The 21,150-nt window shown below is 40.4% G+C and overlaps 1 protein-coding gene across 1 annotated transcript in view; it reads right to left on the reverse strand.

The window, feature by feature from the left end:
• atf6 (activating transcription factor 6) overlaps positions 1–21,150 on the reverse strand; it is a 33,886-nt gene that overhangs the window by 1,971 nt on the left and 10,765 nt on the right. Inside the window, exons 8-15 of the mRNA XM_062424428.1 lie at positions 16,963–17,148; positions 16,693–16,784; positions 15,254–15,403; positions 13,650–13,745; positions 13,446–13,548; positions 12,530–12,600; positions 11,913–12,024; positions 7,139–7,223 (exon numbers count right to left, since the gene is read on the reverse strand). Coding sequence (XP_062280412.1) covers positions 7,139–7,223; positions 11,913–12,024; positions 12,530–12,600; positions 13,446–13,548; positions 13,650–13,745; positions 15,254–15,403; positions 16,693–16,784; positions 16,963–17,148 — 895 coding nt within the window. The remainder of the gene's footprint in view (positions 1–7,138; positions 7,224–11,912; positions 12,025–12,529; positions 12,601–13,445; positions 13,549–13,649; positions 13,746–15,253; positions 15,404–16,692; positions 16,785–16,962; positions 17,149–21,150) is intronic.

Raw genomic sequence — 21,150 nt, forward strand, 5'->3', positions numbered from 1 at the left:
TTCAACCTGTTTTCATCATTCATATTTGTTGCACATCATCATTATTAATGGAAAGTTTTGGTCATGCTAGTTTTAGAGAGATGTGGTAAGCATTTTGCGAGTGTAAAGGAGTATTGTTCGAGGTCGCTGGGGGCTGAGAACCGCAGTGAATTACGGGTGGAGGCTCCGTCACAGATGGAGTCCAGAGGTGACTCACGTACTGGATTAATCCTTCATAGAGATAAACAAAACAGGCTCTAAACAGAGCAGAGCATGCAAATTTGAGAGAAGAAAAGAGGAAACTCTGGCAAAAGTGCAGGAGAGAGAGAGAGAGAGCAAACACTGATGATGAGTCAGGCTTCTCATCGTGTTCAGACAAGAAAAGAAGAAACTGGCGAGATTGAGAGGTAGAAAATGATTGGTTTTGATGAGTCAGGCTGTCATGTTTGAAAAGAGATTGCAACACACCACGGATGGTGTATGATGATAAACACAAAGCTCTTTATCAAATGGTAAATATCTCTTCAGAAGGTCCTCCTGAGGTTTGACCTACAAACTGCTTCATCTTGGGAAATTCATACTGGACTTGAGACAACGGCATGGTTCATGGTTTGTGGTCTCCCACAGCCAAACTTTACTAAGCCTGAGGAGAAACATCCTTTGAAGTGGACACGCTTGTAAAATTCTTTGCTAGAAAAAGCCATTAACAACATGTTGAGGGATCCCAAGTGTATTTACATTAATAGACAACTTCAAAACTTGTGGCTTCCTTTGTATGGCGGTGAGAGAGTTGAAATGATAACAACCTTCCCCATATGGAGCGCACTAGCCAAACACAGCTCAGTCAGTTTTAGTGCACTCTTCTATGACCCAGAAACGGAGCTGTAGGCGTATTTAAAATGCCTGAGAGTGCTGCAGGTTGTTTAAAAGCTGCAGTCTTTTTCCAGACACCTGTGCAAGACATCAGTGTCCTCTGTCTCTCTGGACGTACACTTTGGAGGCAGAGACAGTTTATCAGATTGTACAGTGACTATACAATAGCTTCTTCTGCAGCCGGAAGACTCTGTGGATGTTCATGTCATTAGAAAGTTAGAAGACGTAACGCTGAGTATGACTTCATCTGCTGCTGAATTTCCCCTTCTGCACCTGCAGTGAAACCGGAACATTTCAAATGGTTTCAGTGCTTCAGCAGACATCTCTGGAGCTCATCTTCAAGGTCTGGATTGTACTCTTTGTCACGCTATGTCTATCTCAGATTAGGCTTCAGTCTGGAGTAGGCCTGGAAAAGTTCCTCTCCATGCATCTCCATATAGCTTGATAATATCACAGCAGATTTTTTTTGGCTCTTGTTTCAAAGTCCTGTCATTACTGCACTGCCAAGCGTGTCGGTTCATTGAAAAATAAACTACTGTGACATTACCGCCGCTTCACTAGTTTCAATCCAATAACAAATATTAAATCCAACAGATAGGCAGCACAGAGTGGAAAAAATGTCACATGCCTAATCCAACTGCACAACACATGATACGCAGCCTCAGAGGGAATGTGATGCAAATCCTGGTTTAAACGTTTCACAGCTGTAAAGCTATCAAATAATGAGGTAATGCAAAGTTTTGGAATGAAAGAGTAACAATTTTGTACAAATGAGGAAGCTGTGACCTTATTACTTACTATTTATAACTATGTTTTAAAAACATTTTATTAGGATAAACTGAACCATAAAGAGGTGAGCAAAGATTGTGCATTTTGGGGAGGAGGCAGCAGTGCTGGCTCATGAAATCACTGTGTGGGTTTAGTGGCTGCAAATTTTGATGCTTTTTTCTCCTTTTCTTTTTTCATTTATTTATGTTTTATGTATTTTACAGCCAGTATACTTAAACGTTATTTGATAAGTAAACAGGAAAAAAGGACACAGCTTTGAATCATAGCACATAAACCTTTATGTAGCCCATAATTACACTGTGCAACAGTATCAACACACATAACTATAGTGTGACCAATCACAGAACATGACCAATCCACGTGACCCACCAAATCTATTAATTAACCTCTCCATTGGATTGGACCCACAAGTTAATTTTTATTTGTGCCCTACAAAGTTCTTCATAACTATATAACAGTTGTCCTATCATTGATTCACATTTGTTTCTCACATCAAACCAAAATTAATCTGCTTAAAATCTATTTAAGCTGCACTAATCAATATTTTACTGATATTTTAATATAGAATGAAGTAATGTAAGAATGGTCCCTCATAATAATAAAAAACACAAAGAATTATCACAGATTCTGCATTTCCCCTCAGCTTTAGGGGGCGTTTTAGTGTCTTTCAGCTCATTGTTTTTTGTTTTTTTTTATGGCCCAAAACCTCACTGTTTTGGTTTCTCTCACTGTTCCCATCAGCATCGTTTCCTATTATAGCTATTTTCAGCAAAAAGCTCTAATAAAACCACCCTGCGCTACCTGTCCAACACCAAAAAGCAGAAACACAAAGTTAGTGACCAGCTGGAGAATGTAGTGGAGCATTTAGCAGCTAAAAAAAACAGATATTTCCCTCAGGAGTTGGTGGAGACCAAAACAGAACTAAAAGAAGAGTGAAAACAGGACTTCCTGTACATTTGCCAGGTAGTGAAAAACATGACTTTAAATGAAAGTTAATTCTGCTCTGTGTCTGCTGGATGTGTAACAGGTTTGTTAACATGTTCACTATAACAATTGTATAAGGTGATGAAGCTTCACGTTCTGTTACCTGTTAACATGATTACTGAACCCCACAGTGCCCAATTATTACAAAATAATTACACTCTAATTTGTGGGCCATAGTCTAAAGCATTAGACTCCCATTTGATTTCTCAGACCGTTAACATCCACCTTTCAACAAATTACCTAATTGTCTAAATTCTACTTGGCTAACTGCTTGAGAGGTCTGCACAGAGGAAGAGGAAGCACACAAACACAGCCACGAGGCCCAACTTCAAACAGCCAGCCCTTTGAAGAATCTGCCAAATCTACCGTCCTGCTCTGCAGGGTCTCCTTCTCCCTTTTACAGGTGCCATCTGGAGATCTTCCAGAAAGTTTCAGCGACTCATTGTGCTGGTGTGTGCTGATAAAGACCTGATGTCTGGCAACATACCTGGGGGGAAACCTGAGAGTGCATCTCTGGAGGATGGATGCTGCCAGATTGGCAAAAACTCTGAGGACATGTTCAGGAGGGATGCTTTTTTTTAAAGATTGGACAGGAAGCAAACTATCAGCAAGTATAATCAGAAAATTACAAGACATGATTTGGATCAATGGAAATAAATGATTATCTCATAGGATACTAAATTAAACAACACAAACATTTGCATACCCTTGAAAACGAGCTCACTGTCCACTGAAATTTTCAGAATTACATAAATAAAATAAAAAATCTACCACCAAACATTATTTGCTTTATTACTTTTTACATGGAAAATCTGCAGGAAAAATCTCTGATGCAAAGTGTAACTTGCACAAGTTGTAATTGTGCTGTTGAGACTGCCCTGCAGTCTGCTCCAGAGCACTTGTGGAGATGTTCTGTTTAGATTAGAGGAGTAGGAAAATCTGACCCCCAACTCCTTCAGTGGTGTGTAGCTCTACCTTGAACCCCCAGTGAAAGCTGCCTGTTAGCTACAGCGCACATGTACAGTCTCAGACAAGTATAAATAGACAGCAGTGCGTCTCCCACGGTCAATCCACCTGTAAATGACATAATTTCCAAAACATTCATCTCCTCTAAACATGTCACTTCCATTTGATTGAGCTACTTTCAAACTCAGAGGATCATTAAATAAACACACCCTTCAGCCCTTATAAGGAAAGACTGCTCAGCCAGATAAGTTCTCAGACAGAATCAGGGAGGTCAAGGTCAAGAAACTTTAACAGAACTCCTGAACCGTGGACATGCAGCATGCCAGGAACGGATGACGGCTTACATCAAAGCCTCTATCTTCAGCGTTCAGTTATTGACAAAGACAGACCAAACGATCACTCCACATTAGCAGAGTCTACCACCTCCTCCAGATGAAAACCATTTAGTGAGTGGAGAGGGAAGGCATTCTTAAAGGATAGCAGCAACAGGGACCTGGAAAGAATTATCTTCCACTGTGGAGCGGACGCCGTTTCTGCTTTTCTAAAGGTTTCGCCCAGCTGAATATATACATTTACACTTACTTACTTCAAAGTTTCAAACAAAGACAACATCAATCTAAAATGTTACTTGAAGGATGTCATCTGGGTGACACATGGGGCTTTACATGTACAAGGAGGGAGGACCATGCGGGCGTTGCGCTACTTGAGAATTACCGCCAATCCTTTACTCTGTCAGCCTCTGTTGGCTTGGTTTCTAAGTACAGTCCAAACTGTCAGATCGAGGAGAAACTACCAGGGTGAGCAGTTGTGGAAACTGAATTGGAAACTTCTGTACATGCATTTGATAACACAAAACTGGTGTTAGCCCTCCCTCTCTCTTTCAAATCCAGCCAGTTCATTAGATGCAAACACACTAACCTCTGAGACATGCAGGGGAGAGGACTCAGGGTACAAGCACAGAAGACCACACTGTTTTGATTTTGAAGGCATCCATAGCAGATCATGCAAATCGAAGACCCTTTTCTTGAGCCTACGAGAATCTTTCCAGACCCAATATCTCTCCCTGAATGCCACCTTTGTTTGCCCATTTCAACAATTAGCTGAAAAGGAGGTCTTGGATTTCACTATTTACTGCTGTTTCAATGGGTCATCTGACCGGCACAGACCTTAACATTCCTCCTTGACAAGACCAACCAAGAACAATGTTTACCTTCATCAATCTTCATCTCAAAACACCCCCCTCACCCGCCCAAAAAAGAAAAAAAAAAGTTATTTCCCAATGGCCATGTCTTCCCTGCTGAGTAAGAGGCTCATATTCCACTGACTCACTCCTCTCAGAGCTAGTTGAAACACTAATCAAATCAGCTGCTGGTCATTTGCCACAATCAGACAGCGAGATAACAAAGAACCAAGAAGATATGTGATAAAAAATGTCAGTTAAACAGCCAACAACAACAGGCAGACTTCCTAATTGCTCACACCATACATAAACAGCCCCTCTTGAGCAGGTTTCTTACAGTTCATTTGTCCTGCAGGCTTGGTGAAAATGAAGCCACCTCATAATGAACTCTGCTGTATTTGGACAAAGGGAAGACAACTTTCCACTCAAACCCTGATGAATTGATTTGGAAATACTGTATTGATAACCCAGCAGATGTAAGAATCACAGAGAGAAGTTTTGATGAGCTGTGTAAACTTTAATGATTAATGGAAAATAATTTCACAAGTGCTCCAAATGACAATCATGTGTTAAGATACAGAGGCCGTAACTTGGTAACGTTTTGCATGCGTTTGTTTTTGAGGGCAGGCGGTCAAATAAACGGGTGTTTGTTTCTGAAATGGGCTGGTTGAAACCACCCCCGACACCAAAACAAAGTGCAGGCTGAGTGCCAACCATACTGACAAGCTGTAAACAGCAAGATTACTCTCAAAGAGGGAATGACGCAGCCAAAATGAGACATGTCCGTGCTCTATAATCTGAAGTGGACTTGTATTTGCCAGATAAGTGTTTAGCTTTTACACCACTAGCATGCAGCCATCATACAGATCAATGATAATGAATAGTTTGCTGGTTTCATGAGGGTTCATGGACTACGTGACACACTGCTGACTGCTGTAAAATTCAAAAATCCTTTATGTCACAGATAACAAAACCATAGTGATGACATCGTAGCTCAGCATGTCCTACCTGGCCTGTAGCTCACTCAAATGGCTGACTGCACATATCCATGACAGATTGCGCAAATTGAAGATCCTTTTCTTGACTCAACGAGAATCTTTCCAGACCTGATATCTCTTACTGAATGCCACCTTTGTTTGGTGTTTTTACTAATTAGCTAAAAAAAGGTGGTCTTGGATTTCACAGAGGCAAGCAGAGTATCAGAAACTGCACAAGCTTTTACTTATTTTTCCTGTAGATGGCGAAGGTTTTTGGGGTGCTTTGCACAAACTAATATTGCTTGTTTTTATTAATAAAAGCTATTGTATAGATGGACATTAAGTCAACAGTTGTATGTATTTGGTTATGAAAAACAAAACGATGTGGTCACAAAAGGTTTAAATGAACATCCATTACATTCAAGCCCTTGCCAAACAAGTTGACACAATGCTGATTAAGCCTATCACTACCAGGTAAATCTTTCTGTATATCACAGTATACTAGAGTTTTTAATCTGGTGTCAGGTTTCACATTGCCTCACTGGCCCGGTAACTTCCAGTTAGCTCTCTGCTAACTTCAATAGGGATAAAATAACTGAATCGTGCAGCTCTTCTAGACTTTCCAAATGTTATCAGACTAAATGGATGAAATTCTGAGAGTGAAAGAGTCATGGGTTTCAGCAGAGCCTATGATGTTAGCGCGTGCTGAGAGTATTTTTGTAATTACTCTCACTGCGAGAAGGGGGGAGACAAAAGTCACGCATTCCAGCTTTAACGTCTTACTATTTTTAATGTACGTTTTTCATAGTAGTCCATCTAAAATACACACTTTTCTAGCTAGACCTCTGCTTTATTATTTCCAGTACAAAATGTGAAAATCCAATGCCAAAAGGGAATGACAACATTGAAAAAAAATGTTTTTAATGTGTTTGTCTGTATGCGGTTTGGTCAGTGGCTGTGCAAACATATTGCAGTATTGCTAAATGCAACTGAGAGTATAATCAGAGGCTGAAGGACACAGAAAAAGGACTCTGAGGAAGGAAAGTAAAGACCTTCAATTAACAAGACACCAGATGTCAGAGAAAGTTTTTGGCATGGAAAACCTAGATAAGAACTTTCATTTAAGTTAAAAGGGCAACACAAACTCCAAGAGAGTAGATCATGAAATACGAAATATAAAAATGAAAAAGAACCCCCTTGATAGGCTCAAAAGGCAAAAGTGTTCTATTTTGGTCATAACAGTTTTTCTTTAGTTTTTCTTTTCTTAAGTAATGCATTCCTGTGGAGCGACGTGCTTCTGAATCTGCTCCAAGCTTGTCTTTCATCTGTTATATTGTGTCGAGTGACCAAACTCCCCCACGGTTGTGTCTGTGCTGCAGTTCTTTCTTACCATTTATGTTCATAGCTGGCAACACCAAAGACATCTTGGGTCGACTTCCTTTATTGTGGTCGGTGGCAGGAAGTAGAAGATGATCCTGAGAGCAAAGGAAAGAAGGTCATCAAGAGGAAAATACAACTCATTTGGAAGCATAAAAAATGGCTGGCTTTGTGCATTTGTTGATCAAGATATGGAACAAAGTTTCTAGCTCTGAGCTGAAGCCCTACTGATAACTATTAACAAACCATGTCAGCGCATTGGCATGGGATAAGTAAAGTCTGCATTTTCTAAGATTTAATGACATTATCCCCCCGGGTATGTGTGAAAACATGACAGGGTGCATGCATTCTTTTACAGTCTTGTCTCTTAATGACCTAAATAACTGTGATGGAAGGGAAAGGATGAAACAGAGAGGGATGATAGAAACGGAGGGCAGCGGAACACAGAGCGACTGTGTTTCCAACTCTGGCACTCTAAGCTCCACTGTTAAATGCAGCAAAATTGGATAAACTCTAAACAGACGTGTACCAGCATCTCTATGTCTCCTCTACCGTTCACTGCGATTGAATCTTCAGCAGACAGCATTGTCAACAGCTAGCAGCAGAGATACTCTGTGCTGCAATTGCATGCAGTCAGAACCCTTAAGCCCCACCCTGCTGTGATGTGACAGGGTCCACTAGAAAAGAGCAGCTTGATGTATGCTTGTTTATTCATAGTTTATTAATATTATTCAACACAATAAAATTCGACACTGCTCATCCTTGACCTTTCAGCTATACACCAGCCAAGTGTGAAGTCGATTGTATGAACTTTTTTTGAGATATGTGAAAGACAAACATGCATACAGACAGGCAAGGGTCATCTTGGAAGATTAAAAAGATCCAAACATAAGGCAATCATTTCCATGAAAGCCTCTCTTATTACAAAATTCTTCAATTCTTCAAACTGAGCACTTCTTGCATACCTCGCCTGATTATCAAAACAGTTAAAACCATTCTCATTTCAACATCTTCGCTTTTGAAGAATTTATTGTACTTGTTAATCCACCAGGACTTTGATATCAAAATGGCTTTAATTACCAAGGTACTTCAGTTGAAGACACTGCTGACAGTAGCTTTTGTGCAACTATTAGACAATGAGAGGGAAGGTTTTAATCTGAGCACATCCTCTCAGAAGGAGTTGTGGTAGAGCGGAACGCTCATGTGCAAACACACATGTGAGTCGCAAACACACACACACACACACACACACACACACACACACACACACACACACACACACACACACACACACACACACACACACACACACACACACACACACACACACACTGGGCTGTGTCTCCAATTAAAAATTCAGAGAGTATTGAACTTAAGTAGGTCAAAGATTGCTGAACGAAACCCTACATTTTCTGAAAACTATTGGTTGCATCCATTGCACTTTTTGGGGCAACACCACAACAGAAGAGCCAAACCAATAAAACAAAGCATCTCAGTATGCCCCACATACCACAACCAATGAATGGACACCACATGAGCCAACAACTATAAATTATTGGAAACATTAATAAAACATTACGAATGGATGGATACAATTCAGATATGATTTTATTGCATTTAAGAATGAGATGGAACATCAAAAGATCCTATTTTCTCTCACCATGCAAGAAAAGAAATATATCCAATCACAAAAAGTATCAGGACTGTTTGAGCTTTTACTGTATTTGAACAAGAGACAGACGACTGCTGGTATATATGACAAAAAGCACCATTAAGAAGAGTAAACTGGCAGGTACCTAACTACACTTGACTTGCAAAGCTCAGCCTGGGTGAGATGAAAAATTAGGGGTGTTAAAGTGATGGTCTGAAGTTGTGGAAGTTATACAGTGAGAAGATAGGAGTAGACTATAGAGTCAGAAGAGTTATATAACAGAGAGGGTGTAAAGAAACAAAAAGAATATTTGTGGGAGGCTTTGTATTATAATCTGCCATTGTCACTTTAAGTATGAATGTGTTCTCCATACACAGCCTACAAGGCTTTCTAAATGACCCTGAATTTTTCACTAGCAGCTAGGGGGGTAGGAAGTAATCTTAATTACTAGTGTGTCAGAATTAAGGGTTTTGTGTGACACATGCTCATAGCACTGTAGGGCTCTGAGGATAAACTGTAAGCCACCAAGGGGAGTATTAAATGCTAAAATTGAATGGGTGCCTTGACTGTGTTGGGAGGGCAGCAGGAGGTATGAAAACACCAACCGCATTACTGCTCATCATCAAGGGGACCGGCAAGCTCGTTGAGCTGACATAACAGCTGCAGCTGCCATGACAACAGGTGAATTTCCCTTGAATGTTATTGGATACAGTCCACAGTGAAAGCAGCCAGTGTTTCCACCACCTCACCTCAATGCACACTTACATAAAGCAACAGGTGGTAAAACAACACAAAAAGTGGAGCGAGACCACAAAAATGATGGTAGAGTAAGTGCAGTTCCATATTTTGGTCCTGTTGAGAGTTATGTTTTCCATCACCTCACCTCATTTCACACTTAAACAAAGCCACAGGCAGAAATATATATCGGTTGAGAGCTTAAAGTAACCTTGACCTAAGCATGACCATTTTGGACCTCACAACATAAGGGAGTGACCTCAACTGCTGGAGGGAGCAAGAATGGACCATGATGAACTCTACAAAAAATGTTTGCCTAGAGGGACAATAGTAAAAATTGGTAGTGACTGGCTTTAAAATCCAAATCCATTCCAAATTTAATCCAGAGATTTGGCAGTGTTATAATAACATCATATTGAGTGGAACAAAAAGAAAAAAAGGAGAAGAAGAAAAAAAAAAGCACACCCTTTGTTGCCGTCACACACATCCTGAAACCCAGGAAACAAAATATAGGCAAATAAACTGACTGAGAAAAATTAATAAAGGTCTGTAAGAATTAAAAAGGTCAAGCTGACATAGCATGACTAATATATGCAATCAGCCCATCCTAGGAAGTCCTTCCCGTGCTTCTTACAGTGTCTTACTGTATATCCCCAATAATGTATTGTTAATTACTCTGAGCTCTCCCTCTTATTACACCCAGGACATTTCAGCAAATTATTTTTTAAAAACCCAAACAGCAAATGCAAATATGTAGTTATGGAGTTTTATTAGTTTTTGATTCTGATTCAATTAAAATAGGTAATTACAAGTTTGAGGAAAGTCTCATAAGTACTAATTTCTCTACATGATGTTATTCAAGAATACATTTCTGACGATCTTGCAAGAAAAAGTTTTTCAACAGATTCTCAGATCAGCTGCAATCAAACCTTTTTCTCTGTAATGTTAAATTGTGCACTCTAAGTTCAATGTTGCTTTTATTTTGGATCAACTGTAACGCCCTCACTTTGGATAACACCCTCACTTCTCACACATAACAAAGCTGCTAGAAACTGAAGGACAGCTACTTGACCCGTAGAGGCCCTCAACTCGGCTACGCCATTGTTACCATTGTGCCTGTCGTCACCATGCCAACTCACAGCCAGAACTTTGTGACTTGCTTAATGATAGAGGTTATTGATCTTTGACCATATGCTTGAAAACTCCCGCCCCATTGACTAATCCTGAGGATTTAAGAGTTTAACATTGTCCGGGGTATCTTTAGGCAGTATAATATAATACTATAATAATAACACAGCAAGTTCTTGTAACAGTAATAAATACATACTTTAATGGGTAAAATTCAAAGTGAAGCTCATTTGTAGGTTTTCTAACTTTTCTTTTTGTTTGGTCAGAACTCAAGAACACAACAGTGTAATGTTGTTCTAAATACATCATTTTGGGAAGAAAGGATAGCACTCAAAGAGATAAGCCCATTAATAAAACTAATTAGAGAACTCTCTCTGAGTATGATGTCCATGATTAATCATATCAACAGAGCAAATTAAAAACAGGTCTGAGTCTCAAATGGGGGAAAATTGTCAAATGAATAAAGACCACGCAAATTAACAGTGACATATGGTCATGGATAAAAATCTAAAATATGGTCTTGATGATTGGAAATGGATCAAGGAAACTACACTGGAAATGTGTAGTTCCACTCTTGGGTGTGTGTTTCACCCCTTCCCCCTACCCTGCACTTATATTATTACTTATTACAAATATCATTAATACATATTATTTATGATTGAGAAGTCAGTCTTTCTGTAATTAATTACACTTTTATGGCCAGTTGGGGAAAGTAAATCTCATGACAGATGAAATGAAAGTTAATTAGTGTTGAGCTATGAAAACTTACCTTGAAATCTTTTTCTAATTGTACTTTATGTAATTAATTTAGAGGACTAGTGTGTAAGATTTAGTGGCATCTTGCAGAACAGACTTGGCAGTAATTGAATATAATATTCATAATAATATTTAAGCAGTGTATAATTCCATGAAAACAAGACTAGTTTTTTTGTGTTTTTGTTACTTTAGAATAGGGCCTTTTATATGTACATAGGGAGCAGGCCCCCTTTCACAGTGGCCACCATTTCGCTACAATAGTTCAGAATGGACAAACCAAACACTGGCTCTAGAGGGGGCCTTTTACGTTTTTCGCAAGTTTCGCGGCCATCGTAGGTTCTCCTACATGCTTGGAGGTGGAGGAGGAGGGGTTTTCAATTGGTTGCAGCCTTCAACCTCACCACTAGATGCCACTTAATATTATACACTGGTCTTTTCAACCACTGTGTTAGTTTTTATGTGGGAGCCAGCTGCCCCAGTCAAATCAGTGTCATGCACCAGACAAGTTGAAACTTACCCTGCGAAAAGACACTACGTAGAAAGTGTCCCCACGACGATTGAGTTCATCAAAGAAGTCACTATAGGTGTGATGTGGTGCGTAGTATACCTGCAGCTCATTGCCAGGATTCCTTTTGATGAAAAACAACAAGATTGTAGATACATGTGAAGTTTAAGGGGAATAAATTACTTGAATTTGAACTGGTGTCCCATTTGAGGAACTGCTGAAATGTTTCTCTTTACTTCTTTAGATTTGAATGTTTCTTTGCCAGACTTGCAACTGAGAAAATAAAAAACTATGGGTGGCCAAAAAACAATTGACTCCATCTGTTTGATCTGAAATGCATAATGTAGTGCAGTCCTGCAGGAAAGGTTCTTGACCGCCAAACTTCTGAAACAGTGCACTGGTGTCATCCTTTGAAAGTTGCAATAAGACAACTCCAGTATTTTAGTAATCTGAGAAATGCAAAGGGGGATTCTCTTAACAATCTCTTTCTGAGTCATGTGTCATTGATGTTAGGTAAGTGTTTGAAATATGAAAAGTTGATAACTTGTTGTTACTGTGAATTTGTTTTGATCTACTGGTTTGCTTTTTCTGAATCGGACACAAATACTTTAAATAGGGCCGTAACTCACTTTTCCTCAGTAGTTTCTGTGTATTGGACCGTCACAATCTGGGCACTCTCTGCCTCCTTATTCCCCGTTTTCTGTTAGGAAAGAAAGAGAGAGGATTTGCGGTAATCCTGTGTATATCAACATCAACTACCCATTAGAGAGAGCAGGATTAGCTGTTGGCAACAGTGTAGAAAATATAAATACAGACTCCATTCAAACCATTACAGCTGACCATCAATTTAAAACAGCTAGAGTACATCTAAGATCAGCTAACACATTACAACCCACATTTTTTTTGCCTCATAAACCACATTTAGTTTATGAATTTTAAGATATGAATTGTTGGATTTATCCTGTTCACAGTTTAGGGAAACAGCTAGTTGTCAAAGATGAATCCTCAAACAAGGACACCGATCAAAGGAGCAGAAATACAATAAAACATTAAGGATGTCATGGTAATATGGCCGGGTGTTGCAGTTTTATCTTAGAATACTGTTAAGTGTGTCTGTAGCAATAAAAAGCTGAAGACATGTGAGAAATATAAACAGATCTACATTTCTATTTACTCTTATGTGAGGAATGGACATATACCAACTACGCAGCTCTTGGTGGATTGGACTTACTGTGACAGATCTTGAAAAAACGATGGAAAAAAAGAGCAGGGGGCACTAATCCTACAGCTCCCCCTCTAAGTGTTGTGTTTACTTTCTCAGGGGCTGTTAGATTAAACTCAGCCCAATAAAGAGAAATGAGAGGCAGAAAAGGGGAAAGTGTGAGGAGAGGTGAAACAGTGGTGAAAGAGAGGCTTTGGTTTGTAATGTAATGTAATGGCCTAAAGCATAAGTGAAGTTCAGATTGCAAATATTAATGCCAACACTGAATATCTGAATATTGTGTAAATTGTTGCATGACACATTAAACATGCTGTGTGACTTACCAGAATGGTCCTGGTGGGTTTGTGATTGTTGTTACTCATGCGTCTGGACTTGGTCTGCTGCACTTCATGACGGTGGACCCAACCCCTCAACTCATGGGCCAACCTGCAAATCAAAGTAAGCACATGTTTAAAAGGCATATAAGGCTATTTTTCAATTTGGGGTAAGACTTGATCTATTTTTGGTCTTATATGAAGATTACTTACTCAATGCACTTGGTCCTGTTAACAGATGGTTGGCAGGGAGGAGCTGGTCTGAGAAAGATAGGATCCTTTACCACCATCAGGGCCTTATCCTCAGAGCTACACCATAAACGCAGAAAACAGACTGTGTTAAGCAGAGAAAAGCGATAAGTTTACAAGGATTTCAGATGAAATTCAAATAACATTATGCTATAAATGTTTTCCACATGTTGAGGATTTGCTTTCAATGCAAACTGAGAACCAATGTGGCTGCCTGCACTCTGATGGAGGTGAAACACCCAGAGCAATGGGAAGCAACAGGACACCAGAAGCCAGCGCTGACTTCAATGTGGAGCCAATTATGAATCTATTCAATTTTATTGGTTACAAATGAATTCTACTGATTAAATGTCTTGATGCTTAGCATGTGCAGAGGTGGCAGAGCTTTAGTCACTTAAAAGTATGCATGAAAATGCTGACTTGTACTCAGAAGGGAAGTAGGGAGACTACCACCATAAATCTTGCTCAAAATGATCATAAACATACAGAGAACTGAACATAACCACCAGGTGAGAGCATGACAAAAAAAATCTACAAACCAACATACATATGGATGAGCAGCACACTGAATTGCATGACTTGACTTTCCGCCTCAGATGTTACTGTGACTTTAATCACAACTGTTATACCTCTCTGTAAGTGAGTGATTATGTTGCTTGAGGTGCTGATGTAGACTGTCCACAGTCAGTGCCCACCTGCAGGTGGCCTGTTACCATAACGTCTGCCACAGACGTAATCCCTCCCCTGGGCCTCCCTGATCTGAGCTGACATGTCAACCACGCCTCGCGTTCTTGTCCCTAAAATGTTCTGGAAATGGTTCCACGAGACAACATGTCAAACCGCAGAGGCCTGATCATAACTCTAACCGAGGGGCCCATATTAACCTTCCCGTACACACACCTTCCTGTTAAGAGGGACCCCAAGATTAGGTTGCATGTCTCCCCCATCATGCTCCTCTCTGCTGCGTTTGGTGCTGTCACCCCTTTTGTAAAGGCTAATGTGTTCCTTCCTGCCTGCGTTGGTTTAATGCTGCCAGGAAATCTGATACTACAGATGAATGGTTTGCATTAACATGTAATATACCCTACACAGAGATCTGACACAACACAGGCTGGCAATGCCAAAGGGAATCTGACCACCTTGCAAAACATAATTTTCAGGACATGGGGCTGAAGGTAATGTACCAAACAAGAATGTTATTTATGCAATTTACAAATGAGACGGGTGGGCCTCTATTGCATTTTTTAAAAAAGAAAGAAAAACATATAACCCTTTAGAAAAATAAGCTGTTACTAGCTATATAAAGTTCGATGTCATACAAGGCCTGACCCCAATTTCCCACATTATTACTCATAGCACAACTTTTGGCCAACTAGCCGGGGGCCTGAAGGCTTTTGAAAGGCAGACGTTTGGACAGAGTTGGTTATCGGCTGGCGCACATGTTTACACGTGCTGTAATGAGCTGCACCAGTTCAGACTAAGCCCAGGCACAGGTGCATCCTGGTCCGCTGACATGGTTGGTAAATACAGTGAGTGTTGTGAAAAGTGTTGGGGGTTGAGCTCATTACCTGTCGGCCATCTGAGAGGGGCCGCTGCCGAGGGGCTCTGGGCCCATCTCGACCTCAGTTTCTGCCTCGGGGGAGAAACCCAACAGGTGTCTGTTGCTGTGCTGCATGGGGACAATCTGGAGCTTGGAGCCTGGGCCACCCTGAAACAGACTGATGAAATACATGACAGGTGAGGTGGGCAAAAGAGACGAAGAGAAGTAAAAATCAAGACAATTGCAGATGGTAGAAACAAACTCAAAAGGAGAACTTTGCGTAGGACTGAAAAGGCTTCTGAATTCCATGTGGCCCACATCCTGTGCACAGGAGGGTTTTTAGCCACAAGCAGAAACTGAACTCTGATCTAGACTGTATAAGCCAAAGCACACTGGGGCACACAGACAAGCAAAAATACACACAGACTCATTCAACGGTATTACTACACTGGGTGGCATTTTCATTTCAAAGGGATCTGACCTCAAAAGCGGGCATATTTCGCATTCCAAAGGGGAGCCCAAACACAAAACACATAGATACAGGCACAGGTACAGACACACACAGGCTTTAGCTACTGTGAATACCACTCAAGTCGCAAAAGCAAACTTACTCATAGGTCCCAAGAAACGTATTCATGTTTAAGCTCCAGAGAACAAATCTGAGATCCCACAACTCAAAGAGTACATTCCCAGCACAGAGAACACACATACTATCAAAGCAATCAGGGTAGATGTTTGCATCCTTGTGGAGAAAGTTATTCCCCGGGGAAAATAAACATTTTTATAAAATGAGAGCACAGAGTCTGTCGTTACAGTTGGAGATGCACTATGAGCTTGAGGTTGTGGAATTACACCATCCCTCCATCTGCTAGCTGGGTGGAATCAAGTTCTTTTTTCCCTGGTGTCGTTTTATATAACTCTATGATTTAATATTATAAGCCCAGATAAGAACTGACACATTCAAACTTTTTTAGCCTGAGTACCAAAAGATTATTAGTAATTTCAGGTGCTTTGGTTCAATTTTTTGTGTATTATGAATGAATACAATGCTATGTCTGCAAAGTTTTAGCCACATTTTTGGATAGAACTGTATTTAGTTTTTAGGCCAATGTTTTAATTAACTTTATAAACTGTAAGTGGATGAAGTAGGTTTTGGAAACATGAACATATTACTTCAATGTTGGGAAATGTTCTGCACTGTTTTCAATAACATCTTTGTGTAATGTCTTAATGTCGACAGGCGTGATTCCCACAGTGAGTCATGGGGATTCCCATTTGTTTTCCCCCAAAATCAAAATCTTGTGCATCTAAGACGTGTTGCGGTTATCGGTAACCTACTTATATCGTGAGCTACAGTATCTGCCATTGTCACAGTTCTTTTGGCTTGAACTGAATTTTAGCCATTGGACACTTAATCCAGTTGTTGTATAGTACACTTAAAAAACATGCAGAATGTTACATGCTTACCTCATTGGTCCAACATTAAGCACCAGGAACACCAAGACCACCATGAGACACACAGCTCTTCTCTTGGGTGCCGTTGTCTTTAGTACTGTATGCTGCAGGAAAAAGGAAGCCATGTTACATTACAAACTATAAATCAAGTTTATAAGTCATGTATGAATGCACATTTCATTTGTCTCTCCTTGTTAACTTCCTCTCAAAACTTGCTGTGGAAATGTCAGCATTTGTTCAGTTTTGTAACCCTGATTTGTGCTGTATGGAAGTAGTGCTGACCTCACACAGCAGGCCCTCCAGCTGTCTCTTGAGGTTGCCATTCTCACTCTTGAGCACCTCATTCTCAGACAACGCCATTTTTAGGCGAGCTTCCAGTGAGAGCAGATACTCTTTCTTCTTTTTCCGAGACAGGGATGCTGACTCACGGTTCTTAATCATGCGTTGTTGCCTCTGGGAGAACTTTGACTGAAGAGAGAAAGCGAGACAGGCAGAAACAGAGACATATGAATAACATTTGACATTTGTCATTACTCATGCCAACTCATGCTTTTCTTCACATCATGACGTATCTGCTAGACACCTATCCAAACAGAAAAAAAGGGCGCATATTGTGAGAATGCAATGAAATGCCTGCCTGAGCCACCTGTTGAGCTGTAGATTGCAGATTACGCACCCTTGTGACATCATATATGTGTGTTCTCACAGGCATTTTGCTTTAAAAATGGCCTTTCATTCATATGATCAATCATCTTCTGTGAAGTCAAACAAGTAGCTAGGGAATGAGGGGATGAGTGATATCCCTGTACATGAACCAGACAAAAAAGCAAGAGTCAACTTTTTTTTATTATCACTGGGAGAACACCTCAGCCCCTGATGCCCCAGTTTACTTCAGTCACAGAGTAACAAATAGACATGTTCAAGATGTTTTTCATGAGGTTAATGACACTTCGGCAACAACTCACCCTAGAGAGCGCTAAAGTGCACATGATCAAGCTTCTGCTTAAAAATATTTACGCCAACATCCTCTGAGAGGTCCAGGGGTCAGTAGCAATGCCTTCGTTCTATATGTGAAGAAGGATGTATTTACGAAGCGTGTCACTCTTTGAGAAATTAGTTCATATCAGACACACACAAACACTGAGGCACTACACATGCTATATGTCTGGACTTTAAAAAACAAGGTCAGCTATAGTTGGTCTTAATTACTGTAATTAGAGCTTTACATACTCAAGTTCAACTGTAAATAAATAAATGATATTCAACATTTTTCTGTTTAGATCCAGCAGATGTGTTTATACAGGGCTTTTCTTAAAAATCTAAACTAAACAAAAACAAATACATTACTGTACATATGTAAAAACAAACAAATTAATGAATAAATAATTAAGTAAGAGCAGTTTAAAGCTTGTTTACAGTAAGAATGAGCAGCAGAATTCCTTCTACTCCAGGTCAGAGAAGTGAAAACTAAAGTCTATATTCTGAACCAAATAGCACATATGACCTAACAACATGATCTATCACAAATTAACACAACCTCTGGTTGCATTTAACCAAACACCTTCATTGTCCATCCAGCCCCCAGCTACCCCTCTACTGCTCTACTACAAACACAAACACCCTCCCTGTGGCAAGCCCCTAAGATCCTGCGCCTAATAGCCCCGCTGGTGATTAAGTTATTTGGATCCCTGTATTTGTGTTTCGTCTCCTGAGAAACCCCTCTGTCTCCCAGCCCTGATCTGGGAGCCGTGCCACTAGCCTGAGCCTGGGAACGCCGCAAGTAAGCAGTTACCAGGGAGTGGAGAGTGGGGGAACTTCACATCGAGGCCACAATGAAGGGCTAAGGAGCAAAATGTGGGCTAGGGGGTAAAAATGGCAAAGTGGCATTTCTCAATGAGACTCGCTTAAATGGGAGAGGGTCATTCTGACACAGATTCAAACTCAAACTATTAAAGTGCTGGTGGGAAAAGTCAGTGAGTAATGCCCTACTGTCAAGATGCCCATGAGCAGGGCATATGCCCCCCAGCTGCTCCAGTAGAGCCACATAGTGACCACCCACACATCTGTTGGTATACTGAGCAGTACTGGGTGTGATTGTGTGTAACTGTATGACTACACTGCAGGATAATGCTGAAAGGGAGAACGCCTACTCAACAACTTCTCAAAGGATGAATACAGGTGAAGAGAGACAAAAAAAGCTTGAGATGAATTGGAAGCCAACAAATGTCAGCACGCCTGACTGTCACACTGTTGTTGAGGGACTCACACACATGAAGGGTTTCTCAAGAGGAAGTGTCTGATGGACCATCAACCTATTCATATGGGAGGGACTTCACTTAACAAGTTGGAGTGAAAATGTTTCCTGATTTTACTGGAGGTCATAAAGATCAATGACTGAATCTATGTTCCAAAGGTGAAATTACTGTCAGCCTGTGTTTTTTTGTGCTTTAATTCACTTTTTGGGCAATCAATTTCCAATCACTCTGATTTGGAGACCAGATACTCAAAACCAGATGCAAAATAAAACTAAAGCGTAAAAAGCATCATCTTCTGGGCTAGAGGTAGGAGACCCCTTTCCCTTCAGAATCTCACCATACATTCCTCTGGTCCCTATCCTACTAATGGGAGGATTTGTTGAGTCCTGCAATTCCAGACTGGACTGTTTTTCAGTCTAGAACACACACAGCTAAATCCCCGGCTGTGAGGGAGCTCATTACATTACAGTGACCCAATCCCTGATGGCCGTTTACAGCTGTTCCAAACGCTTCGTACAGCAAAACACCTGTCTAAAGCATGTAATCGTTAGCAGCCGTTGAACACCCAGGCTTATATAGCCTAACTATAGGCCAAAATACAGTACTGTAAACAACATAGACAGTAACACACACATCCAATCTGTACATACGACATGCAGCAACACCTGGCATAGTCATGTCATCTTTAACAGGCATTTGATTTTACATGTCCCCTCATCCACCACTGTCATGCAGCCATGCCACAGTAAGGTTATAAAGTGAACACAGCTGCCGTGGGTCTGAACATGATCATATACGCTCACACAGCTGAAGAGTTTCTTTGTGGACCAAGGAACCAACTATAAAGTCAATCCAAATCACTGCATAGCTGATATGACCCCACCCAAATATGAACACCCAAATATAGTTTCCCTGCATTCATAACTTCCACTAATGGCGGTATCTGCTCCAAGAACCCAGTCCTATTCCCGCCTCCCCTCACAATTCATGTGTACAGTCCCTCCCCTTTAATCACCTATTGTAAACTTTATTGACTTGGTTAGCTTTACAAATGGCTGAGAGGCGTATTTGTTTTGGCCTCCGGGGTTGGGAATTCTTTAACACTGCTCTCAAGGTCTGGCACAAAAAGTGCTTCTCGAGCCTTGATTATACCCATGATAATTGGACAAGTTCCTCTCTGCCTTTTTAAGGGCGAGTATTTTTACAGCCATAGGTCAACCATTACCATTCATACAACAACAACCACTAGTGAAATTTTATTTGACATTAATCATTAAAAAGCCTGATGGAAAACATAATTAATGTCAAAATAAATGGAGCAGACTGGTAAAACAGAACATTCTGACATTAGATTATGACTAATGTGTTTCACGTTTGCAGGTAATACATCAGGGCCACAGTGATTATTCCTTTAAGATGATAATAGCTGAAAATTGGATCCATTTTCTGTAGTCATCCAGGTGTACCCACAGAAATCACTGCAGGTGATTAGGGGACATTCCACAAATGTTACATAAATGATTTTTCCTAATTAAAATAGCTCCTTAAATATCCAATGCTTTTTTTTCAACTTCCCTGCCAAGCTAAAAAGCAAGTAACTGTGAGTGTGGAAGTAATGCTCACAAAACAAATAGGAAAAAACGGAGCGGGACTTCTGATTGAGCATACAGCAGTATAAGACACTAGTAAAGGTGGCCCTGTAGACTAATATCATATTTTACCTTCGTTCTTGCTCCGGTAAACATCATTCACACTTGACCTGAGTCTTAAACTGTTACCAGCATAGCTTTCATTTTCTATGCTTGACCACGCCTGGTAAAAAGAGAAACGGTTCGTGCAAGCCAAATGAACATGACGGCTCCCAAGCTGATGATGAAGAAGCTATCCAAAACCCAGCTAGCCATCCTGCTATAAGTATGCTTGGACCCACTACTTCCTAATGACTTGGAAAATGTTTGGGTGGCAATTCTCAACAGTTTTAACTATGCTAAAAACATTCTACCCCCTAGTAACAAGACATTGGAATCCATCTAATCAACCATCCATGCGCAAAGGCAGCACATTACAAAGATGGAAATGTCACTGTGACCAAAATGACAAGACTGTTGAACTAGAGTCCTGTTGCAGATCACTGAAATCAGAGAATGAGAAGCTTTTGGATGAGGTGGATGAACTGAAACACTGATCTTGATGTTAATAATAATAATGGGAATCC

The sequence above is a fragment of the Scomber scombrus genome, chromosome 8, assembly GCF_963691925.1.
Source record: "Scomber scombrus chromosome 8, fScoSco1.1, whole genome shotgun sequence".
NCBI classification, from domain to species: domain Eukaryota; kingdom Metazoa; phylum Chordata; class Actinopteri; order Scombriformes; family Scombridae; genus Scomber; species Scomber scombrus.